Below are 21312 nucleotides of genomic sequence, written 5' to 3'. Positions count from 1 at the left end.
TAGATGGTGCACAATCAAGAAGTTCCACTTTATAATTATACGTCACTGTTCACAGCACAATATCAGCAAAATTGTCGTGAACAAGCTGCTGCAAATGATACATGCATTTTGGGTGTGTGACTAAAGAGAAGTGTGAAAGTGTGTGTGAGACAGAAAGGAAAAATCCAGGCAGGTTGTTAATGATCCATCCGTTGGTTTAATGCAGAGAATAATTGGTTTGAAAGTGTTGGGGTGCATTTTGCCACCGGCACTTCTCTATTTATCTCCATTAACTGCAACTTCGTTATAGCTCACACTCCTTACAATGCTGTCAATCAATGCATCACAAATAGAGAATGTGTGTATTTGACAGCCAACTCTTCTTTGTTATGTTTAGCCTTTAAATAGCTTTAACCATCTGTGTATTCAGCAACACACAAGAGAAGGTCATATATCTAATTTATGCCCTGTGCTGGATGCATTTTTTCACTATATCTACACATGATCCATTGGATGAGTGAAAAATCTATGAATGTCTCTAAATCTATAAATTATGAGTTTTGGATGTTGCTGCAGATGAAAAACAGGCTTAATAGATTTAAATATTTAAATGTAAATGAGTGCCAGATGTCTGAATACATAATGGGGCTTGTAATATTGTTCCTCTAGGCTTTTGTTGGCTGTTTATATATGGATTATTCTATATAAACAAGCATGTTGAAGAATGTATTAACAATTACGTCTGTGTTTTTTGCACCGTTCACAATATACTACCAAGTGATACGAATCGTTCTGTAAGTATAAAGAAAGAATGTGAATTATTACACACTCCTGTTTTTGCTCTTTCAAATGTAACTGTATGATGTATGTATGATCATCATCACTAAGAGTGATTCATGTGTTGTCTGTTCAAGAAATAGATAAGACGTGATAAGAAAAATCTAAATATAATAAAAAAACAGAATTGAAATGACAAATAATAACAAATACCTACCTTTTGCAAAGTAATATTAGAACAAAATATGAACTCAAAAATCTTTCTTGCTAAAAAAAAAAAGAATATAAAAACATGTACAATACTTCCCCCTAGTGGTCACGATGAACGGCAGCGAAATAATAGTAGGCATATAACAAGACTTGATAGGAAGAGGAAATGCTTGAATTCAAACTGATTCAAAACAGTCAGTCACACAACAGAGACATTGCATTAGTTCAACAAGATGGACAAAATAAAACAAAAACTAACAAAAATGAATTTTCCAACATGGTCATTAAAATGAAAGATACTTTATTTAATATAAAGCAATTATATAGACATGGTTTCTGCAGGATTTCTAAGCTAAAATGTAAGACTTTTTAAGACCTTTGTTAAGACCTGCACAAATAAAATTAATACCATGAGCGGGGTAGGACAATGTCTATAGTAACATATTAAACTGTAAAATGACTGTAAACAGCATGATTTACAGATGCAAGATTTTACAAAAACAAAAAGTTTTATAAAATGATACACTTCACATTTCAGCCTTTAAACCATTTTTAATAAAATGGATGAGTCAAAAGTATAAATTATTCTATTAATTTAAACAATGATTATCAATAAATTATTATATTAATTAAATAACATATAAATACATTTTACTGTTTAGATTTTTATAATGAATTACCTTCTTAACGATCCACCAGTTCGCATTTACAGCTCTGTGTGTTTGCAGGGTAAAAACATGGGTCGATTTTCACATTGGTCTGAACAAAAACAACCCCAATACTGTGTTCCTACGATACCGGAGGCTGCGGTTTTAGTTTTTTTTTGGTGACAGCGCCATCTAGCCAATTCTACTGCAACAGAGGAGACCTGCTTCAAACATCAAACAAACAAACAGATGCAAAGACTAGATCCATGGAAACTATAAATGTTTTATATTTCCATCTGATTTTTAATGTAAGAGCTGGCGTGAACGTTAGTGTGTGAGGCGATGTCAGCAATCTCCATTTAGCCTATTTAGCTGTGCAAAACAGTTCATTGTGCCGCTGGATGTTGTAAACTCGTATTTGTATTCAAATTATTTAAAATGTATTTATGTACTAATAAACCCACTAATTTGTACCGCACAGGCTACATACAAAAAAATAAAAATAAATAAAATAAAATGCAAAAAAAATAAAAAAAACAATAGGGTCCTAGAAATGCGGTCCTGAAACTGCAGCCTCCGGTATTGCAGGAATACCCTTCTCCAATAAAACAGGCTTATTGAAAATGCACATGCATTCTCTGCCAGCAGGAGGCGCCTTCGGAACGACAAAAAATATAACTGTTTCCGTTTTATGGGTATTTCAACAGGTAAAAAGGACTGCATGAGCTAAATGACTTGATTGCATTCGAGGGTTATATTTGACAGATTGTACCTCATGTAGTCCTTTTTACCTGTTGAAATACCTTTAAATGGCCAATAAAACCAATAAAATGCCGTTTTACACTTGCCAAAAAGTGATTACAGACGGCAATCAATTTTCGGCACGACACTGGTAACGGCAGTACACAAAGCATTCGCAGCACTGGACTCTGAAACGTTCAGCGCTCTTGTTTATTTCATGAAATCATTGCCTTTTGAAGTTTAATATATATATATATATGATGTTACGGTATAGTGGATGTTTTTTTGTTTTTTTTTCAAACACTTTATCATGTAACAAGCAAAAATCCGAAATCTGGTTGCTCAGAGAAATAATAGCATGAATTCTTTTCATTAAGTTGCATGATCTGAGGTGTCATTTGAGTAACAGGTTTTGCCTTCACAAGCATCTCTATTAAGTTCTATTTACTACCATTAAGATACCATTTGCTCATTCCTTTAGAATCATGTGATTTTTAGTTATCTTCTTTCCAGCTTACTCCATCACTTCTTTCTTTCCCCTCTGTTTTAGGAGTGGTGAGGTGCAACGTCTCTGGTGACAGTATTTGTTGTCCCTCCTCTTCTTCCTTTACATTCTCTAATTCTTCATCTAAGTCCTGGAGTGTTTCTTGCATGCTAGAGGTGGCTGGCATGACATCAGTCAGACCGCTGGACTCTGTGCTCGCATTCAAAAAGTTCTGTTCTTCGGATGTTTTACAGCTTCCATCTACCGGCCCGTGTCTCCGGATGGTCCTACGATTTCTGCTGTGGCGTGATTGGTTGCAGTGCAGTGTACGTCTGCGGTGCCATTGGCTGAGAGATCTGTGTGCTTCTGCACTAAGTTGCCGCTTCGCTAGACGAGGCCGGAAGCTGCTAATGTAAAAAAGGGCAGCATAGAGAGACGTAAGGTAGTACCCACCTAAGAGGGAGACAGAAAGGCAGTATGCACATTATACACACTAGTATGTGAATATATATATAAAAAAACTAAACTCCATACTTTAGGGGGAAAATTCCATTGACGGTCATTCATTTTAATATTCATATTTAATATTTAATGCAACAAATGAATTTTTTCAAGCAACAAATAAATAACAAAAAAATTTTTATATTTGTAAATGTTTTCAAAGTTTTACACAATAAGAAACTGTGACTTTGTAACACAGTCATCTGAATGGTCTATGCTCCAGTCCAAACAGAATAATAAGAATGAAAAACAAAATTTGAAGTGGCTTTTATGATACACTTCAGGGTAGTTGCTAATAGAGGGCCTGGGACTGTGCACAGAAAAGGTGTCCTGCCATTGAAATTAATGGGAATGCAAAGGATAGATCTCTACAGGTACTATATTTGTCTTGGTTCAGACAAACAGTCATTCAGCAAGTTTGCATGGACAACAATACTCCGATTTTAATACGATTAAGACAATACTCTGATTAAGAATCTACCATTTAAACAGAGATTTTTGATGACCTTAAAGTCATAATCAAAGTAAACACTAATCGAATTAAGACATGTGGAGTATTCCTATTTTAGTCGCATTATTGAAGTGCAGTAAAGACATGTAAACACCTTGATCCCATTATTACCATCGTGTAGGACTTTTCGCCAGATTTTGCGACAGGATAGTATGGCTAAATAGTAAATAGTATGGATGTTAATCCATATAGCATTAAATGCTTCCATGCATTTCTTAGGAATAGGACTCAACAAGTTAAAATCAAGCAGACTTTCTCCGAATGTCGGCCCATTAGTATTGGCGTTCCCCAGGGGTGTGTTTGTTCACCACTCTTATTTGCATTGTACAAAAATGAATATAGGAGTCACCATCCGGGGAATATTGTCGTTAAATTTTCAGATGATACTGCCATTCTTGGTCGTTTGTACAAGGATGAGGACCTTCAGTGTTACACTACAGACATTACTGACTTTGTGTTATGGAGTAAAGAACATAGTCTTGTAATTAATATTAGTAAAACAGAGGAAATTATCTTTGATTATAAATCAGTAGGCAATCACTCACCTATCATGATTAATAACAAGCCTGTTAGACAGGTTGCATCATACAAATATTTAGGTTTGCTTATGGATAATACACTTTCATGGGAGGTGCATGTGGATAATCTGTGTAGAAGGGTGCAACAAAAAAAATACTTTTTGAGGAGGCTTGGATTATTTGGGGTGGCTCAGAGGGTCAAGTTGTTGTTTTATCATGCCTGTATTGAATCCATCTTACTGTATGGTATAGCAGCCTGGTTTGGTCATTTGAAAGTTACTCTTAGATCTCAGCTGAACCGTTTGGTGTGTACTGCTATGAAAGTGGTTGGTCTGAGGGTTTATCCCAATTTTCAGTCTGTTTTTAATAAGGTTATTCTTAAACAGGCAATGGAAAATGACTAGAGACCCTTCTCATGTGCTTCAGCGAGAATTTGAATTACTTCTTGAATTAATCTGGTCAACGTTTTCGTATTCCGATGTCTAGATATAACCGTTATAAAAACTCTTTTGTTCCTTTGGCTACAAGGCTGTTAAACTCTGATTCAGGGGACACAACTGTGTGATTGTTATTATTGATGTTGGTACTTTGTTGTGCAGTTTTACCTGTATTGCCCAAATCAAATTTCCCTCTTGAGGGACAAATAAAGTAAAGATTGACTGATACACACATGGCAGTGCTCAACCGTTTGACAGCAAATAAAAGAATGGCTTCAATGACGCCGTCGTCTGTTTGCATGTATAGCATGCCAAATAATTAACTGCACTTGAAGCTTTCAGTAAATTAAAAATGAAACACCCAAAACTGTATTTGGCATCATAACGAAGACGAACTATATGTTTATACGTGAAATTCTGGAGGGGACGTCGGATGGTGTCACGTGGTGACGTAATGACACGTGCCATTAATCGATCTATGTGTACTATAACATGTAAAACGGGAACATGAAAGGAATATTCTAAAAGCAACTCTTGTAAACACCTTAATCATAATATAGGCTTATTCAGAATAAGGTAAATAATTAGATTACTGATGTCCATGTAAACGTAGTCAGAAGCCGACATGATGGACTAAGTAATGCTTTGAAAGCATCACAGTGTTTGCCCTACCAATGAATTACTTACAGATGTCACTGCACATTAACTAGTACAGCAAATACTTATGTTTATGAGTATGAATGTGTGTGCTCCCCCTACCCTCTCCTTGTAGTTGCATGGGGTCTAGCAGCTCCATCATGTAGTCGGTGTCAACCTGAAGTGTAGCTACATCACTACGCAGCAACACCCATGTCAGGCATGGCAGGAAGTCATCTGCCCCGAAAACTGTACCTAACATAAAACATTGAACATATTCAAATCTTCTACACCTTAATGACAGGTTTGTAGATGTTTTAAGTGCCTTGCATGCTTAAAATGTCTTGGGTATGCTCGGAATTGTTGGTATTCTGTACAGGACAAATTTCTGTATATACAGAATGGGGAGTACTGTATATAAACAGAGGACATACAAGTTAAAAATTCAAAGGAAGTGGAATGTGGAATGACTTGACATAATTAAATGTATTTAATTTATGCATTTAGCAGACGCTTTTATCCAACGTGACTTACAGTGCATTCAGGCTATACATTTTTTACCAGTATGTGTTTTCCTTGGGAATTGAACTCACGACCTTTTGCGCTGCTAACGCAATGCTCTACCACTGAGCCACAGGAACAGGACATCAGGATATCATATAACAGAATATCAACCATGAGAATCTGTATATCTCTACAGTACTACTTCACTCACCAGGCTTGGCATTAGCATTCATACTATGGTAGATATTCTTGCAGACTTTGAGCAGGGTGTCAACTTTTTTACTGGGTGAGTAGGCCTCATGCATTGTGGTCCAGCGTTGCTGGATCTTTTCCAACATGCTGGAATCCGGTACCCCAGCCCCTGCTGCACCCTCCAGCTCCTCCAGGCTGCGGTTCTCCAGGGTGCTCTTGTTGGCCTCTAAACGCTGCAGAGTGCAGTCATCCCTGCGTGCTGTCTTTAGACACACGTAAAGGTGAGAGTAAACTGGCTTCAGAGCTACTTTATGTAAGGCAAGCTCCAGCACAGCATCTAAGGGCAGAGAGAAAAACAGATTTGTGAATGAATGTAGTTTTAGTGGAGGTGAAAAAATAATTACACATACATTGCATTCAAATACTCACCAATATCCATTTGTATATAACACAGTATTTCCCTATACCTTTGTTTATATATATGTTTAATGTTATTGTCATGGGTTAAATCGTGTCTTAATTTAATGCATAGGTAGATGTGAAAAATTGTGTTATATAAAAAGGAATATTGTCGAGCATTCAAATGGAATGCATATGTGTTTTTAGAGACTTAACATTGGCTACAGTACTGAATGATGTGGTCAATATAATTAATGACTTAAAAAGTGGGTGGAGGGACTGAATTATTGAACGCACTGAAGAAGGCCTTGAGCCGAAACTTTTGTGTTTTGTCCTGCTGGTGATAAATGTAAAATAAAACGTTTTGTGAGTGCGGGTCATGGTTTCATAAATAACAAGTAATTAAATAGATTGATGCACTAAAATAAAATATTAAGTGATGAATGAGCGTGGTGCGAATCGCTTTGTGGTAACACAACAACATGAAATTTAAATAGCTGAAGCGCTTGTGTTCACATACTTGTTAATTAAACTGTATGGTTCGGTTATTTCCCATTTTATGTCCCTGCACTTTCCTTCAAATAAGATTCTTATGAGAAACTAACTAATATACTAGCAAAAATTTTGCTAAGTGTGACCAGAGAAAGCCCACTGTGCGTTCACTGTGTAGCCCTACCTATGAAAATGGGAGCAATTCAATTGTTTTGTTGATAAAATACAATTACAGATGATAATTAATTTAATAATTATTATAATAATTTATGCATTTAGCAGACGGTTTTATCCAAAGCGACTTACAGTGCATTCAGGCTACACATTTTTGTCCCTGGGAATCAAACCTATGACCTTTAGCGCTGCTAACGCAATGCTCTACCACTGAGCCACAGGAACATAGATGATAATTTGATAAGACTGATAAGTTATTATAATATAGCCCGGCAATAACGTTATCCCCAACACATCTCCAGGTCATACCCAGCTCAAAATCTGGATTGTCTCCAATGCTGTCTGTGATGCTTTGGATCTCTGGACAATCAAACAGGGTTTCCTTCAGAGCAGTGAGAGAAGAGCGCACTTCCTGTAGCATCTCGGTGCAGGTCACTCCAGGACCAGCCTCACTTGCAAGAGTTTGCTCTACAAATCCCCTGACAGCCTCTGCAAAAGCCCCTCCCTTCCGTTCTGCCATCTCCTGAACACGTTTACTCAGTCTTCGCTGTGGCGACATAAGTCCACCTAGAGCCTGACCCACTGCAGAGAGACGGTTCTTCATCTTATCTGCCAAGTGGAAGCGGGGCGAAGGTAGTGATGGGGAGGGGCTTAAAGCTGGTTCAGTCTCCTCCTCTATACTGCTGACTGACAGGGAGTCCAGCTCTAAGCCGGGCGGTTGAAGCAGAGAGGAAGGAAGTGATGAGTTCAGCCATATCTTGTCCTCTATCCACGACACACGATGTGGTAACTGAGGGAGAGGGCTTTGAATGGAGTCAACACTTGATCTTTTTAAGGGGTCCTCCTTGCTGGCGCCACTTGCCCTTCGAAGCACAACTCCACCTGGGGCAGATGGAGAGTCTGGATTCTTCTCAAACGATCCTTTGAGAAGAAACAAAAGACACTTACATAACACTATCTAACTGAGATCTGCTTTTTTATCTGCCTTTTATCAGCAGAGCCTGTTGCAGTATATAAACATTATGTGTTGGGTCCTTGAACTCAATGTTGTTATAGTTAACTAAAAGGATTTAAAATATAAATATTGGATGAAAAACTTAAGGCGAAACACCTCAGGTTAATGGGGTAAAAAATTAATGGAGATTACCACACTTCTCCAGTTAAATGATTACGTTAAGAACTGCAAACATTTTTTTTGTTGTTGTTTATCAAGTTTTTTAAATGGTATGTTTAAATATTCAAATGAGACATTATCTAATTAAATGTGCACTAATTTGCATAAATTTGTAGAACAAAAATCTGAACATTGGATGAAGCCAGGTTCAAACTTTTTGTTTCATTTTGTTGACATATTAAAGGTTTTTACAAAGGGGATTTTGGATTTCACTCCATAATTTAGAACATACTGTCAACAGCTATGGAAAAATTTTTTTTTAGACAGGAATAAAACTAAGTTTGGTGTATAGAAGTGGATATTTTTGAGTTAGTGCAGAAAGAATATAGCATTTTGAGACAACAGGCTTTAAAGACATACATTGTCACTGAAATCTAATGACGCAGATATGTAAGTGATATAAAACAAACATTTAAAAGTGTATTTAGGATGTTTTCTTTCCACTAGTCTGAAAAAAAAATACTTAATGAAAAGCCAAAAAGCCCAATATCTCTAAATTGACATGAAAAAAAAATACTATTTTTGTCTGTAGTGACTCACCTTAAACTTAAAAAACCTTAAAAGATAATTAGAAATGTACCTTGGAAACGTACTTAAACAAAATAAGTTGAAGTTGAAGAACTAAAATTACTAAAAAAACAAAACTGAAATAAATCTAAGTTAAATAGAAATATTTAAACTAAAAAACAAAAGCTAATACAAATGACAAAAACATAAATATACATGAAAATATTAAAATAAAAGATGATTAAAATTATTAATAAATACTATAATATTATACAAATCAGTGGTTCCCAACCCTGGTCCTTGAGGCACCCCAACACTGCACATTTTGCATGTCTCCTTTCTCTGACACTCCAGTTTCAGGTCTTGGAGTCTCTACTAATGAGCTGATGACCTGAATCAGGTGTGTTTGATTAAGGAGACATGCAAAACTTGCAGTGTTGGGGTGCCTCCAGGACCAGGGTTGGGAACCACTGCTATAAATAATACTAAAATAACACTGCTAGAACTGCAAAACTGTCAAACGCTACCTCTGTCATGGTCAAAACTGCTAGAGTTGTCATCGGCTAGTGTAGATGACCTCTGTTTCAGTCCTCTCCCTACCCATGCTCTCGTGGTACTTAACCGGCTTTCTCGCCTCAACCTGATTGGAAGATTCATTTGGCTGGTTGAAGAATGAGCAAGCCAATCATCGCCATGCTCTTGAAGGTACAAGGGATTGATAAAGCACATGGCACCACTGGCAGCTGTAACCTACCAACAAATAGAAATAATTTCAAAGTCTTGCCTGCCATACATAGAATATAGTCGCAAAGATGAAAAAGAATAGATTCCTAATGGATACATTAGTTAAGGTGGAACATTTCAATGCCCTTGTGAGCTGTGAGCAGCTACACAGGTTTGGATATTTTCTTACATTAAAGCACCATAAATTAATGTTTGGACATTGCACTCAAAATATACAGCTCTATAAGTCATTGTAGACAACATCCAAACAAAGTTTTATGCTTACCAACTGAATTGACGGATTACAATGCTTTTGATAACTCATTGTCAGTGTCTAGATCAGTGGTTCTCAATTCCAGTCCTCCCGTACCCCCGCTCTGCACATTTTGTATGTTTCTCTTATTGCTTCAGACGTTTGTTATATTTGACTGTAAGTGCCCTGCGAAGTGGACATTACCGGATATTCTGCCATGATTCCAGTTTGAAGGGAGCGTATATTTTGCATACAAAGGGCATTTAAGTGTGCGAGACGTGAATTTAAATTGTATTTATTTACAGAGGTATATTATGTCCCACTTCACGCTTCTCTAGTAAGTTTCGTATGTGTGTGAAGACGCAAATCTGTAAATGAATATTCCGAAGTGAAGTAAACTTCAACGGATTTCCCCTGCTTAGGGAGTAGGGAGCAATGGACACTGTGTAGGAACACAGTTCATGCACGGAGCTCACTTCTAACAAGATGATGATCTGAATCAGGTGTGTTAACAAAGAAAGACATGCAAAACATGCAGAGCGGGGGTACGCGACGACTGGAATTGAGAACCGCTGGTCTAGAGATGATACACATTAAATTTCATGTGAACCAGACAGTCTTAGATATGTAAATATTTGGTAACACTTTATTTTTAAGCATCCTTGTTAATAACACAAATAAGGACCAAATAATATTAATTGATAACGTACTTAATTTAAGGTATATTTTCTACAAAAGAAAGTAGATGTAACGCGAAACAAGGACACTCTGAGATAAATGATTAGTAAGTTTCTCTAAAACAAGTTAAGTTTAATACTTAAAACATGGGCAATAACCAGTATCTTTATAGGCAGTTTGCTTTCTGTTATACCCCAATTCAAATTCAGAAATTAGAATATAGAATTAGAATTACAAAGCACTCTCAGTTCTGAATATTAGAAAATTGAAAACATCAGAGATGTATAGCACAGATCACTGACTCAGAGAATCTATATCACCTGTATCGTGCACATGACTGTTTCTGGCGTTTCTGTTATGCCTTGAGTTTCTGGAGTCATACTGCTAAACAGCGGATCTGAAGAGGAACACAGCCAGGTCTCTGAAAATCAAACACACAAATCACTGGAATTCAGAGAGTCTGATTTGCACGACACTATATAGTACAGAGACTGGTGAATGACAGGGCAAGTACTAACTTGGACCAAGCAGAAGAACAAGATGATCTGGTAGATTAAGTGTGTAAAGCCAGGAGGGAACCAATAAACAGACAGGCAAAACATCCCTGAGAGGAAATTAAGCATAGCAGATGTCAGATAATACAAAAAAAAAACATTATTTATATGATTTAGCATTATTTATATGGTTAGAATTATACACTCACACACTTAAAAAAAAAGAGTAACCTAAAATGTTAACTTCAAAAGTAACTAATTTTAACCCTTTAAAGGGCAAGACCATAAATAGACTAAAATTTATTTATTGCTATTTTCCATCTTATTGGGACACAAATAATACAATTTCATGATTTTACAAAACATCCCTGAGAGGAAATTAAGCATAGCAGATGTCAGATAATATAAAAAAAAACATTATTTATATGATTTAGCATTATTTATATGGTTAGAATTATACACTCACACACTTAAAAAAAAAGAGTAACCTAAAATGTTAACTTCAAAAGTAACTAATTTTAACCCTTTAAAGGGCAAGACCATAAATAGACTAAAATTTATTTATTGCTATTTTCCATCTTATTGGGACACAAATAATACAATTTCATGATTTTATTAAAAACTTGGTTCTTTTTTTTATTTTAATGTTTGTATTGTATAAAAAAAGTATTTAAAAAATTACGTTTACAGTAAAGATAATGTAATATACTATTTCTTTATTTTATATAAAATAAATATTGTATAAAATATGTTGCACTCTAAAGTTGCTATAAATCAAAGCTATCAAAGCCATATGTCTAACCAAATGTTCCAAATTTGAAGTTGATATCACAAAAATTGTGGTTCCTGTGAGATTTTGTTTGGCCACTATACCATAAATAATCACTGGCTTACACCCAAACTCTACTGATTTTTTTTGATGCAGTTTTCTGTCACAAATCAATCCATTTCTGTCACAATATCATGTCTATTACAAAACAGTCACCACATATGGAATCTTAACTGTCAGACTTTTCCAACGATATGTGTTTTGTCAAGATTACAAAAAGATTTGATTTTCTAAAACTGTATCCCCTGAGATACAAACATTTAGAGACAGATTACAAAAAAACGTAAGAATTTAATTCATAAAATTTCAATGTAAATCTAATAAGCTAATGCTGAACAACCGCTTTTATCGGAGGGTGAGTAGATTTCATACTACAGGCGGCCATGCAATTTTAAATGCTTCCTGTGAGCTAAACAAAGAATGTCAATATATAAATATTCACAACAAACACCTTTTCAACATGAAACCAAGAAATGAGGCCTACACTTTCCCTGCCTCTCCCCACAGCCTCTCAAATGTTTGTATCCCCCAGGATAAGTCGCCAGTTAAAGGGTTAATTATTTAACACCACTGACCCAATCTTAATACATTCATTTATCCCAACAATTACAGGTTGCCCCTTATTACAATGTAATCTTAATAATTACTACTTTAGTGTAATGGAAACAAACAGATATTTAATTGTCTTTATCTGATTGTTTGTCCGACACTGGAAAAAAAAGGTAACCAAAAATTGTAACGTCTAAAATTACTGGTTTTATTCAAGTCATAAATGCTATTTAACATCACTGAACCAAAATATATACATGCATCTATACCAAAAAAACAAATATGGGTAGAATCAGGTAGAAATAGCTCTTTAAGGTAATAATTGCAGGTTACCAGTTTTTTACGGTGCATAGAAGATTTAATATCATTTACTATCTAACACAGGGGTGCACAGAGGTTCCTGTGATAACCTCCTGATATCAAGCAAAACAGATGTGCTTCCTTATCAATAGGTGCTAGATAAAAATATCTCATCCCCACCTGCTCAGTGTGTAGAAGTGCAGCAGTTGACAGAGATCAGGGAAAGCCAGGTGTGATGCCGTCAGGCGAAGAGCTATGAAAGGGAAAAAAAAGACAAGCGAACTAAGTCAGACTAACGCAACGAGTAATACAGAAACTGGACAGACTAGTCATGAACTTCAAAAGCACATGTATGCAATGAGGAAATAGGAAGACTGTAGGGTTCATGACGGTCATAAATGCTATTTAACATCACTGAACCAAAATATATACATGCATCTATACCAAAAAAACAAATATGGGTAGAATCAGGTAGAAATAGCTCTTTAAGGTAATAATTGCAGGTTACCAGTTTTTTACGGTGCATAGAAGATTTAATATCATTTACTATCTAACACAGGGGTGCACAGAGGTTCCTGTGATAACCTCCTGATATCAAGCAAAACAGATGTGCTTCCTTATCAATAGGTGCTAGATAAAAATATCTCATCCCCACCTGCTCAGTGTGTAGAAGTGCAGCAGTTGACAGAGATCAGGGAAAGCCAGGTGTGATGCCGTCAGGCGAAGAGCTATGAAAGGGGGAAAAAAAGACAAGCGAACTAAGTCAGACTAACGCAACGAGTAATACAGAAACTGGACAGACTAGTCATGAACTTCAAAAGCACACGTATGCAATGAGGAAATAGGAAGACTGTAGGGTTCATGACATGAATTTTATCAGCATGCACAAATAGAGAACAAACTACCGTGCAGAAGAGTTTACTGAACTTTGCACAAACGTCTCATTTACACTGCACAAACTATTTGCACATGGATTCCCATGCTGTACTTCCCATGTCAGTTTGTAACAGGAAATGTAGAAAATTTGCATGCTTTAGAAATGTATTATGCCTGACCATGCCTAAAAGCTTGTTCATTTCCTTTCACGCAATTGCTCTGAGGTTGTTCTTTCACAGCTCAGGAAACGTATACGTTTCTCATACAAATCTAAAAAATAAATAAATAAATATTCAGACAGTTACTGAAATATAGTTATAGTATGCAGCTATGAAATGTGGACACCAGCTCAGTGTGTAGAAGTGCAGCAGTTGACAGAGATCAGGGAAAGCCAGGTGTGATGCCGTCAGGCGAAGAGCTATGAAAGGGGGAAAAAAAGACAAGCGAACTAAGTCAGACTAACGCAACGAGTAATACAGAAACTGGACAGACTAGTCATGAACTTCAAAAGCACATGTATGCAATGAGGAAATAGGAAGACTGTAGGGTTCATGACGTGAATTTTATCAGCATGCACAAATAGAGAACAAACTACCGTGCAGAAGAGTTTACTGAACTTTGCACAAACGTCTCATTTACACTGCACAAACTATTTGCACATGGATTCCCATGCTGTACTTCCCATGTCAGTTTGTAACAGGAAATGTAGAAAATTTGCATGCTTTAGAAATGTATTATGCCTGACCATGCCTAAAAGCTTGTTCATTTCCTTTCACGCAATTGCTCTGAGGTTGTTCTTTCACAGCTCAGGAAACGTATACGTTTCTCTTGATAATCTAAAAAATAAATAAATAAATATTCAGACAGTTACTGAAATATAGTTATAGTATGCAGCTATGAAATGTGGACACCATAGCTCAGATAATTTGATATTGGAGGAGTTGACAACATCATGACAACACGTTGATCATGACAAATGCATGTGTTCAATTCTGACTTGTGATTGCAAACTTGGGTATTAGCAAATCTGAGCAGCAATCAAGGATGAAAAGGCTTTTCAGTACCTGTTCCAGCGGTTAAGATGGGGAATTCTTTGACCGGCTCCCCTCTGTCCCCTACAGACACACACAGAAGTTGGTCTTGAGATGAAGAGTCTTGGACCACCAAGAAACTCTGTGTAAAGGAACAGTTAGATCATTTTACTGTTATGCAAAGTTAATGAAAGGGTTATATTGAGAGAATTGAGGATCAAAATATCATGGATAATAACGTATCGTTGTCATATTTTTATGAACTAATTACATGAGCACATACAGCCACCACTGAATTCAGGGAAATGCTCACTTTGTGGGTAAGCACTCTCACAAGAGGAAGTCACACAAAAGTTGGGTGGCAAAAAAAAAAAAAAAAAATCCAAAAATAGATGACAGTGAAACATACTTTAGTTATTAGCATTTATTTTGTCTATTTAAAACGTATCATGGATATGCTTCTGACATAAACACATCAGCTAGCTTTCATTCAAATTCAAAATATAAAAAATAATGTTTAAACTTTATTTGAAGATTTTGTTCCTTTGACCACAAAGGAAGTGAAATTAGGCCTCTGATAATTGACATCACTCACTACTTATATAGAGTGACACTATGAAAGAATATTTCACAGTTTGAATGTGGGGGGGAAAAAAACACCTCTACATTGCCCTGGCATAGACTTTCAACAACGGTCAACACTTCTGTGAAAAGTTTAACAATAGATCCTTCGATACTTTGTTCAAATTGATGAAAACATAAATCTTTTTATATTATGTAGACCTTGTATTGTTTAATCATTATTTTAAAGACATGAATGAGCATTTATACCAGCAAAAACACTCTACAAAGTCACATTCTATAATGCTAGACACCACCAACATAAATAATCACTTCCACAAACTTTGCCTCTCTTCAAGTGCAGTCCTGCTTTATGCAAGCTTATCTAACTCTACTTCTGCAATTATCTGCAACATAACAGTACTTTTTATTCTTTAAAAATTAAATAAATAATAACACTAGACAAGGACTTAAGTTAACCATAAAGGAAAAGTTCACCCAAAAATAAATGTTTGCTGAAAATTTACTCAGGCCATCGAAGACGTTGCTGAGTTTATTCCTTCATTAGAACAGATTTAGAGAAATTTAGCATTACATAATTTGCTCAACAACTGATCCTCTGCAGTGAATGGGTGCCATCAGAATGAGAGTTGATATCACAATAATCCAAGAAATCGACATGACTCCAGTCCATCAATACTTGTCTCGTCTGAATCAGGAGAGAAATATGCACAGATCAAGTACCGTTTAAAAGTAAAAAACAAATATGTTCGTGGATTTTGATGTGAAAGGACAACAGGGGATGGACTTTTTCACCGGAGTGCATATTATGGATTATGGACTAACGGCTTAATATGCCTTAATGATGGATTGGTTTCCTACGAACATGCAGCTTTTCACTTCACAATATGGTAACTGATGGACTGTAGGTGTGTGGATTACCTGATTAATGTTATGTTTTCATCTGCTTCGATGAAGAAACAAACTCATCTACATCTTGGATGGCTTAACAGTGAATAAATGTTCACAAAATATTAATTTCAGGTGAACTATCCCTTCAATAGTTTCAATAAAATATTTCCTTGTTTAATTTAATTCACGTAAAGCAACACCATGTAACTTTACAATGGGCCCTCTAGTGGTGAAAAATAAACGCTTGCGTCTTACGAAAGAACATTGCTTTGGTTGTGGTTCAGCAATGCTCCTCTGCACTTAAAGGGATAGTTCACCCAAAAATGAAATCTTTTAGTTTTAAGTCCGTTTGAACAATCCGGATAAGCGCAAGTAAGTACCATTTTGATTAGTCATCGTACCTACAATGACTGTGCACTGTGTAAACAATGAGTGACGTATACGCGCGAGAGATCACTTCCGGCGCTTGCGTAAACTACGCCAGAGCGCGTACACACCTCACGCATCAGACAGTTGGACATAGTGGTGTATTAGAGGTAAAATATGATATAAATACTGTTCGGTTTCTGGCACAAACCGATCGTTTCGTGTCTTAGGACATCAATGTGTCGTCACGAGACGCATGGTTTAATTTAGATTTTTCTGTGCATGTTTTTTTTACTCTCATAGATTTTGTTACCATTGCCATGCATTATACGACTGATAGACTGCAACGGTTAAAGTTGAAAATCCACATATGTGTTCTACTGAAGAAACAAAGTCCCCTACACCTTGGATGCCCTGGGGGTAAGCAGATAAACATAAAATTTTAATTTTTGGGTGAACTATCCCTTTAAGAATGTTGTTCAAGCAGTGTTGCCAGATCCACGGTTTTCCCACGGAATCGGGCTACTTTAACACGGTTGCCGAACGTTTTTCATGTCCAAGGGTTGAAGCGACCCCAATAACTTGATATTTAGCCCATGGAATGCGAGTTTTACCCGGGCAAAAATTTGTTTTATTTTACCCCCCGGAACACTTATATACGTATTAAAATTTGTTTGATGATCTGAATCTTTCAAGTGTGACAAATATGCAAAACATTTAAAAAACAGGAAGGGGGCCAACACTTTTTCACACCACTGTATATATAACCTTGAGTTGAGTTTGATCAAGGTTGGGGCCAGAGTTGAGAACCCCTGATGTACGGATTTAGGACCTTGTATATGCAATACGGAAGTAAGTGTTTTTCTGTGATATAATGTGCAAAACTTCCTATTAGTAGCTGCTATAGGTAATTAACTAGAAGAAAGTGACGAAAGAAAGTAAACGGTAAAACTATTTGCTATTTATATGTTTATGAATACAATAAATTAAAATAATAGAATATAAAAGAAAATAAATACAAATGGTACAAATGGCCGTAACCGCTCTTATGTTATACAGTTTGTGTATATATATATATATATATATATATATATATAATTTTTTTTATTAGTTTGTTGTAACATATACGTATAAACAGGAAATTATGACAACATCTACTGTCAGTCACTGAATAAACTTCTCCCTAATAGTGCACATAAAACTGCTTCCACTAAGAAAAAAGAAATGGATTTTAATAAACGGGGAAACACCAAAGGGAACAGTGACTTCCCACAATATCTACTTACAAAATAGCATCAGTAATACTAAAAGGTAATAATTCTTAGGGCCCTATTTTCATATCCACAGTAAGCATGGGTAATGCTCTACAACTATGACCTACATCTCTCCCCAGCCTCAGTTAGTCTAGATTTGATGGAGTTTGAAAGCAAAATGTTAAATTATTGAATTATGAGTTACATTTCAAGTCATATTTAACTATTACTACATTATTGTTTTTATCATTGACAACATTAGGGTTTACAGGGAATATTGTTGAAACAGTTGACTGACTTAATTAGCAAGCATTGATAAAAAGGAAGTAAAGGCACCCACCCCAGCAGGTCTGCCCCACAGAGCGGCATGTGCCGCATGACTGTCCCAGGGGCTCTTGGGAGCCCAGGCATCCTGACACAACCGCAAACCATGCAGCAGACTCAGGATTTTTGTCTCATCCCTGGAGACCCCATTGGGTACTGTGCTAGCAGGATTTTCTCTATTAATAAAAAAAGTGTTTTTTTTACTGAATCATTTTACTGAAGTAGAATTAAAAAAAAAAATGCATATAGAATAAAATGGTGATTACATTTACTGAAGATTGTATCCATGATCTCTCTCACCTGTTCTCACTGGTTGCGAATTCATCTTTTGATTCTTTCATCATCATTGGTCCAACAGAATAGCGATGGACCTGTTCAGGGAATCTGTTCTGTTATAAGGTCCTCCATTTTAGCTATGTTGCTGTAACCCTGTTGATATTTGGAAATTGAGAAACAAAGGAAATGAAGAAATATGTTTTTTCTCCAACCCCACATCCTATTTGCTCTTTCTTTGTCATAGTTCTTTGTTAACAGCTAATGTGTTTTATCAGAGGTGAAATGTAAAGTCCGATTTTTATTTTTTTAACTTAAGGGAGGAGTTTCATCTCTGATGTGCAGCTTTAAAAACAGAGGGCCATGTGCTGTGACAAAGAACCATTTCCAACTTGTTGAAATACATATCTGTCAAACATTTGGACACACCTGTGCATTGTTACATTATTGCTATTTATCACTTTAGAATAATAATAATGTGGATGGATGGATGAATGGTTAAATTAACATACAGTTTAAACTCTGAATACGTTTTTTAAGTTTTCATTTATGTCATAACTGTGATATATACAATAAGTTGTGTGAATTTAAATGACAATTTCTGGGACAAAATGAACATGAAACAAATCATGATTTATTAATTTTTTTCTCAAAGGTTATATCTTAAAGGTTTTTATCATATGTTAGCTTTAGTTCCCTCTCATAGGTTCACTTCAATGCTGCGATGACGTCATCGCTATGGGAACACCTCCGGTGTGACGAATGTCTGAAGCCCTTATACCATCACGCCAATTTATTGGCCAATAGCGCTTAGCACTGCCCCGAGCATACATCACGTATGCTCATATAGCATATACTGTATATATGCTTTCACCAGATTTTAATTCCTTCAAGGAGGCGAATCATCTGTTGCCCGTCGGAAAGAGATTCTTGTGTTCTAAGCCATCTATTTATATAGAGCAGTTTACTCCTCTAAGGCGGACACAATGAGTTTTCCGGTATGTATGGATGTATGTTACACGGACTCACGAGGAAACAGGTAGGAAGACTGCTTTGCGGCCTTTATCTATTGTTGAATCCGTGATATTTTTGTTTGTGAGTAAGTTGCGCTCTGGGCTTGCTCTCTTTCTGAGGAAGGAGAGATGTTCGTTCAACCCCCGCTGTTCCCATTCTGTGGTTGCAGAGGCGCCGCACGAGTTCGACGCTTGGAGTGACGGCGATGAGCCTGAGTGTACAGAGAGTGAGAGAACGGAATTAATCCCCTTCTCATTAAGTGGCAAGGCTTTTTAACATTAATGCTATAATGGCTCAGGTTGTAGAGTTGAGCAGACGGTTCTCCTATCTCTCTCTCTCTACTTCTGCGCTGCACTAATGCAGGCACGTGCATTTGAATTGGTGCTTACGCTTCCAGCTCTTATTTCGTGTACTGCTTTTAGGCGCAGACTCTAGGAGTCCTGCAGCGGATGTTTGTCATGCATTATGGTCTTGGCGCTTCATGCTACCAAGCATTAGTCTGCCCGGCTGTTAATTTTTCTTTCAGCTCCGCTGATGCTTTGAGCTGGAACAAATCAGTGGGCGAGCTCACATATCTAGAGTCAATTCCTATGGCAAGCTGTATTACACCTAATGCCATAGTGCAAGGGTGAATTTTGGCACTTCAGGCTACCAACACTATTTGCATAACTAATCATTACTTTTCTCATCCCAACTGAGATGCACTGAGCTGAGCTACTGTGTGAATGAGTTCTTGTGTAAGAGTATCTGTTATGGCAAGCTATTAATGCTCACCATGGTCAGCCTACTTCATGTGATTGATGCAGCACTTTTGCTACCAACACTCGCTTCACATGACTGGATGCATTATGTGACTGCAGCATACATTATTGTGCACTAGAGATGTTGGGTGCTTCATGCTACCAAGCAGGGGTTTGCATGACTAATTACTCTGTTCTTTTAAGCTCCGCTGTTGCATTGAGCTGGAACTGTGTATGAATCTGTTCCGCCGCTTGTTGCGTTTCGGACTGATTTTGACCGTTCTCCACGCCTTAGCTTTGGAGATCGAGAGGATAGCCCTAAAGCCATTGATGCAGGGTCTATGTTGACATCCAAGTCCCCACTCTGTGGTTGGTGCTAGCATGCCTGATTTTAGTATCCGTTCCTGTTTCAGAGGTTTTTCCCGCAACTCAGGTGTCTCGGGGCCTCATGAGGGAGGATCAGGCTGTCGTATGGTTACACCATCCAGCTTCTATGGGGATTGGATTTGCATCACCTAACCTTGTGCTTGGAGTAAGCAATTTCAAGATGCTGACACAGAAGTTCATCCTGTCTCTATCTGAACCGGAGATTGGTTTGTGACCATCGATCTAAGGATGCGTACTTCTGCATCCAGATCGTCAAGAGACACAGGAAGTTCCTCAGGTTTGCTTTTGGAATAAAGCTTGCCAATACTGTATTATTCCATTGAACTGGCCTCGAACACAAGGTGAATGGATGCGTCTTTGGCCCTGTTGTGACAGGTGTCTGAGTTTTGAGTTACCTTGATTGGTATATTGATATTAGCTCAATCACACAAACTGTTTGGAGCAGCGTTTCTGGCACTCCAACGGTTCTTACCCAATTGAGTGGTTGTCACATTAGGTCAAGGACTGACAACATGGCTGTGGTCTCATACGTGGATTGTCAGAGAGGATTACGCTCTCACCCCCTGTGCAGGTTGGTGAGATGCGTTCTTCTTTGGGACGCAGACCAGGTTCCTGTCAATCAGAGCAGTTCATGTCCCGGGTCACTCGGGAGTGGACTTACTCTTGAGACAGAGTTTGGAGGCTGGAGAATGGAGATTGCACCCTCAGGTGGTGAGGCTCATATGGCAGAGGTTTGGCCGAGCGGAAGTGGATTTGTTTGCTTAGAGCATGCGCTTTGCCCGCTCTGGTTTCCTTGTCTCCTCAATCGCCTCTGGGTGTGGACACTCTAGCCCAAGAATGACCCAGGACCACTTTTATGCCTTCCT

General features: G+C 37.2%; 1 protein-coding gene across 1 annotated transcript; it reads right to left on the bottom strand.

Annotated features, from left to right (window-relative positions):
* Positions 1-2625: 2625 nt before the first annotated feature.
* On the bottom strand, positions 2626-12958 carry LOC107598786 (ras and Rab interactor 3-like). Its single transcript, XM_016290218.1, has 8 exons — positions 12890-12958; positions 11056-11141; positions 10858-10958; positions 9411-9633; positions 7512-8123; positions 6157-6474; positions 5565-5690; positions 2626-3291 (listed from the first exon to the last, which is right to left on the bottom strand). The coding sequence occupies exons 3-8, from the start codon at positions 10915-10917 to the stop codon at positions 2849-2851; spliced, it is 1782 nt and encodes a 593-aa protein (XP_016145704.1). The 5' UTR covers positions 10918-10958; positions 11056-11141; positions 12890-12958; the 3' UTR covers positions 2626-2848.
* Between the last annotated feature and the right edge of the window lie 8354 nt (positions 12959-21312).

Source organism: Sinocyclocheilus grahami, unplaced genomic scaffold (genome assembly GCF_001515645.1).
Source record: "Sinocyclocheilus grahami isolate Dianchi unplaced genomic scaffold, SAMN03320097.WGS_v1.1 scaffold256.1, whole genome shotgun sequence".
Lineage (NCBI taxonomy): Eukaryota > Metazoa > Chordata > Actinopteri > Cypriniformes > Cyprinidae > Sinocyclocheilus > Sinocyclocheilus grahami.
This window is presented reverse-complemented; position numbering and strand designations above follow the sequence as displayed.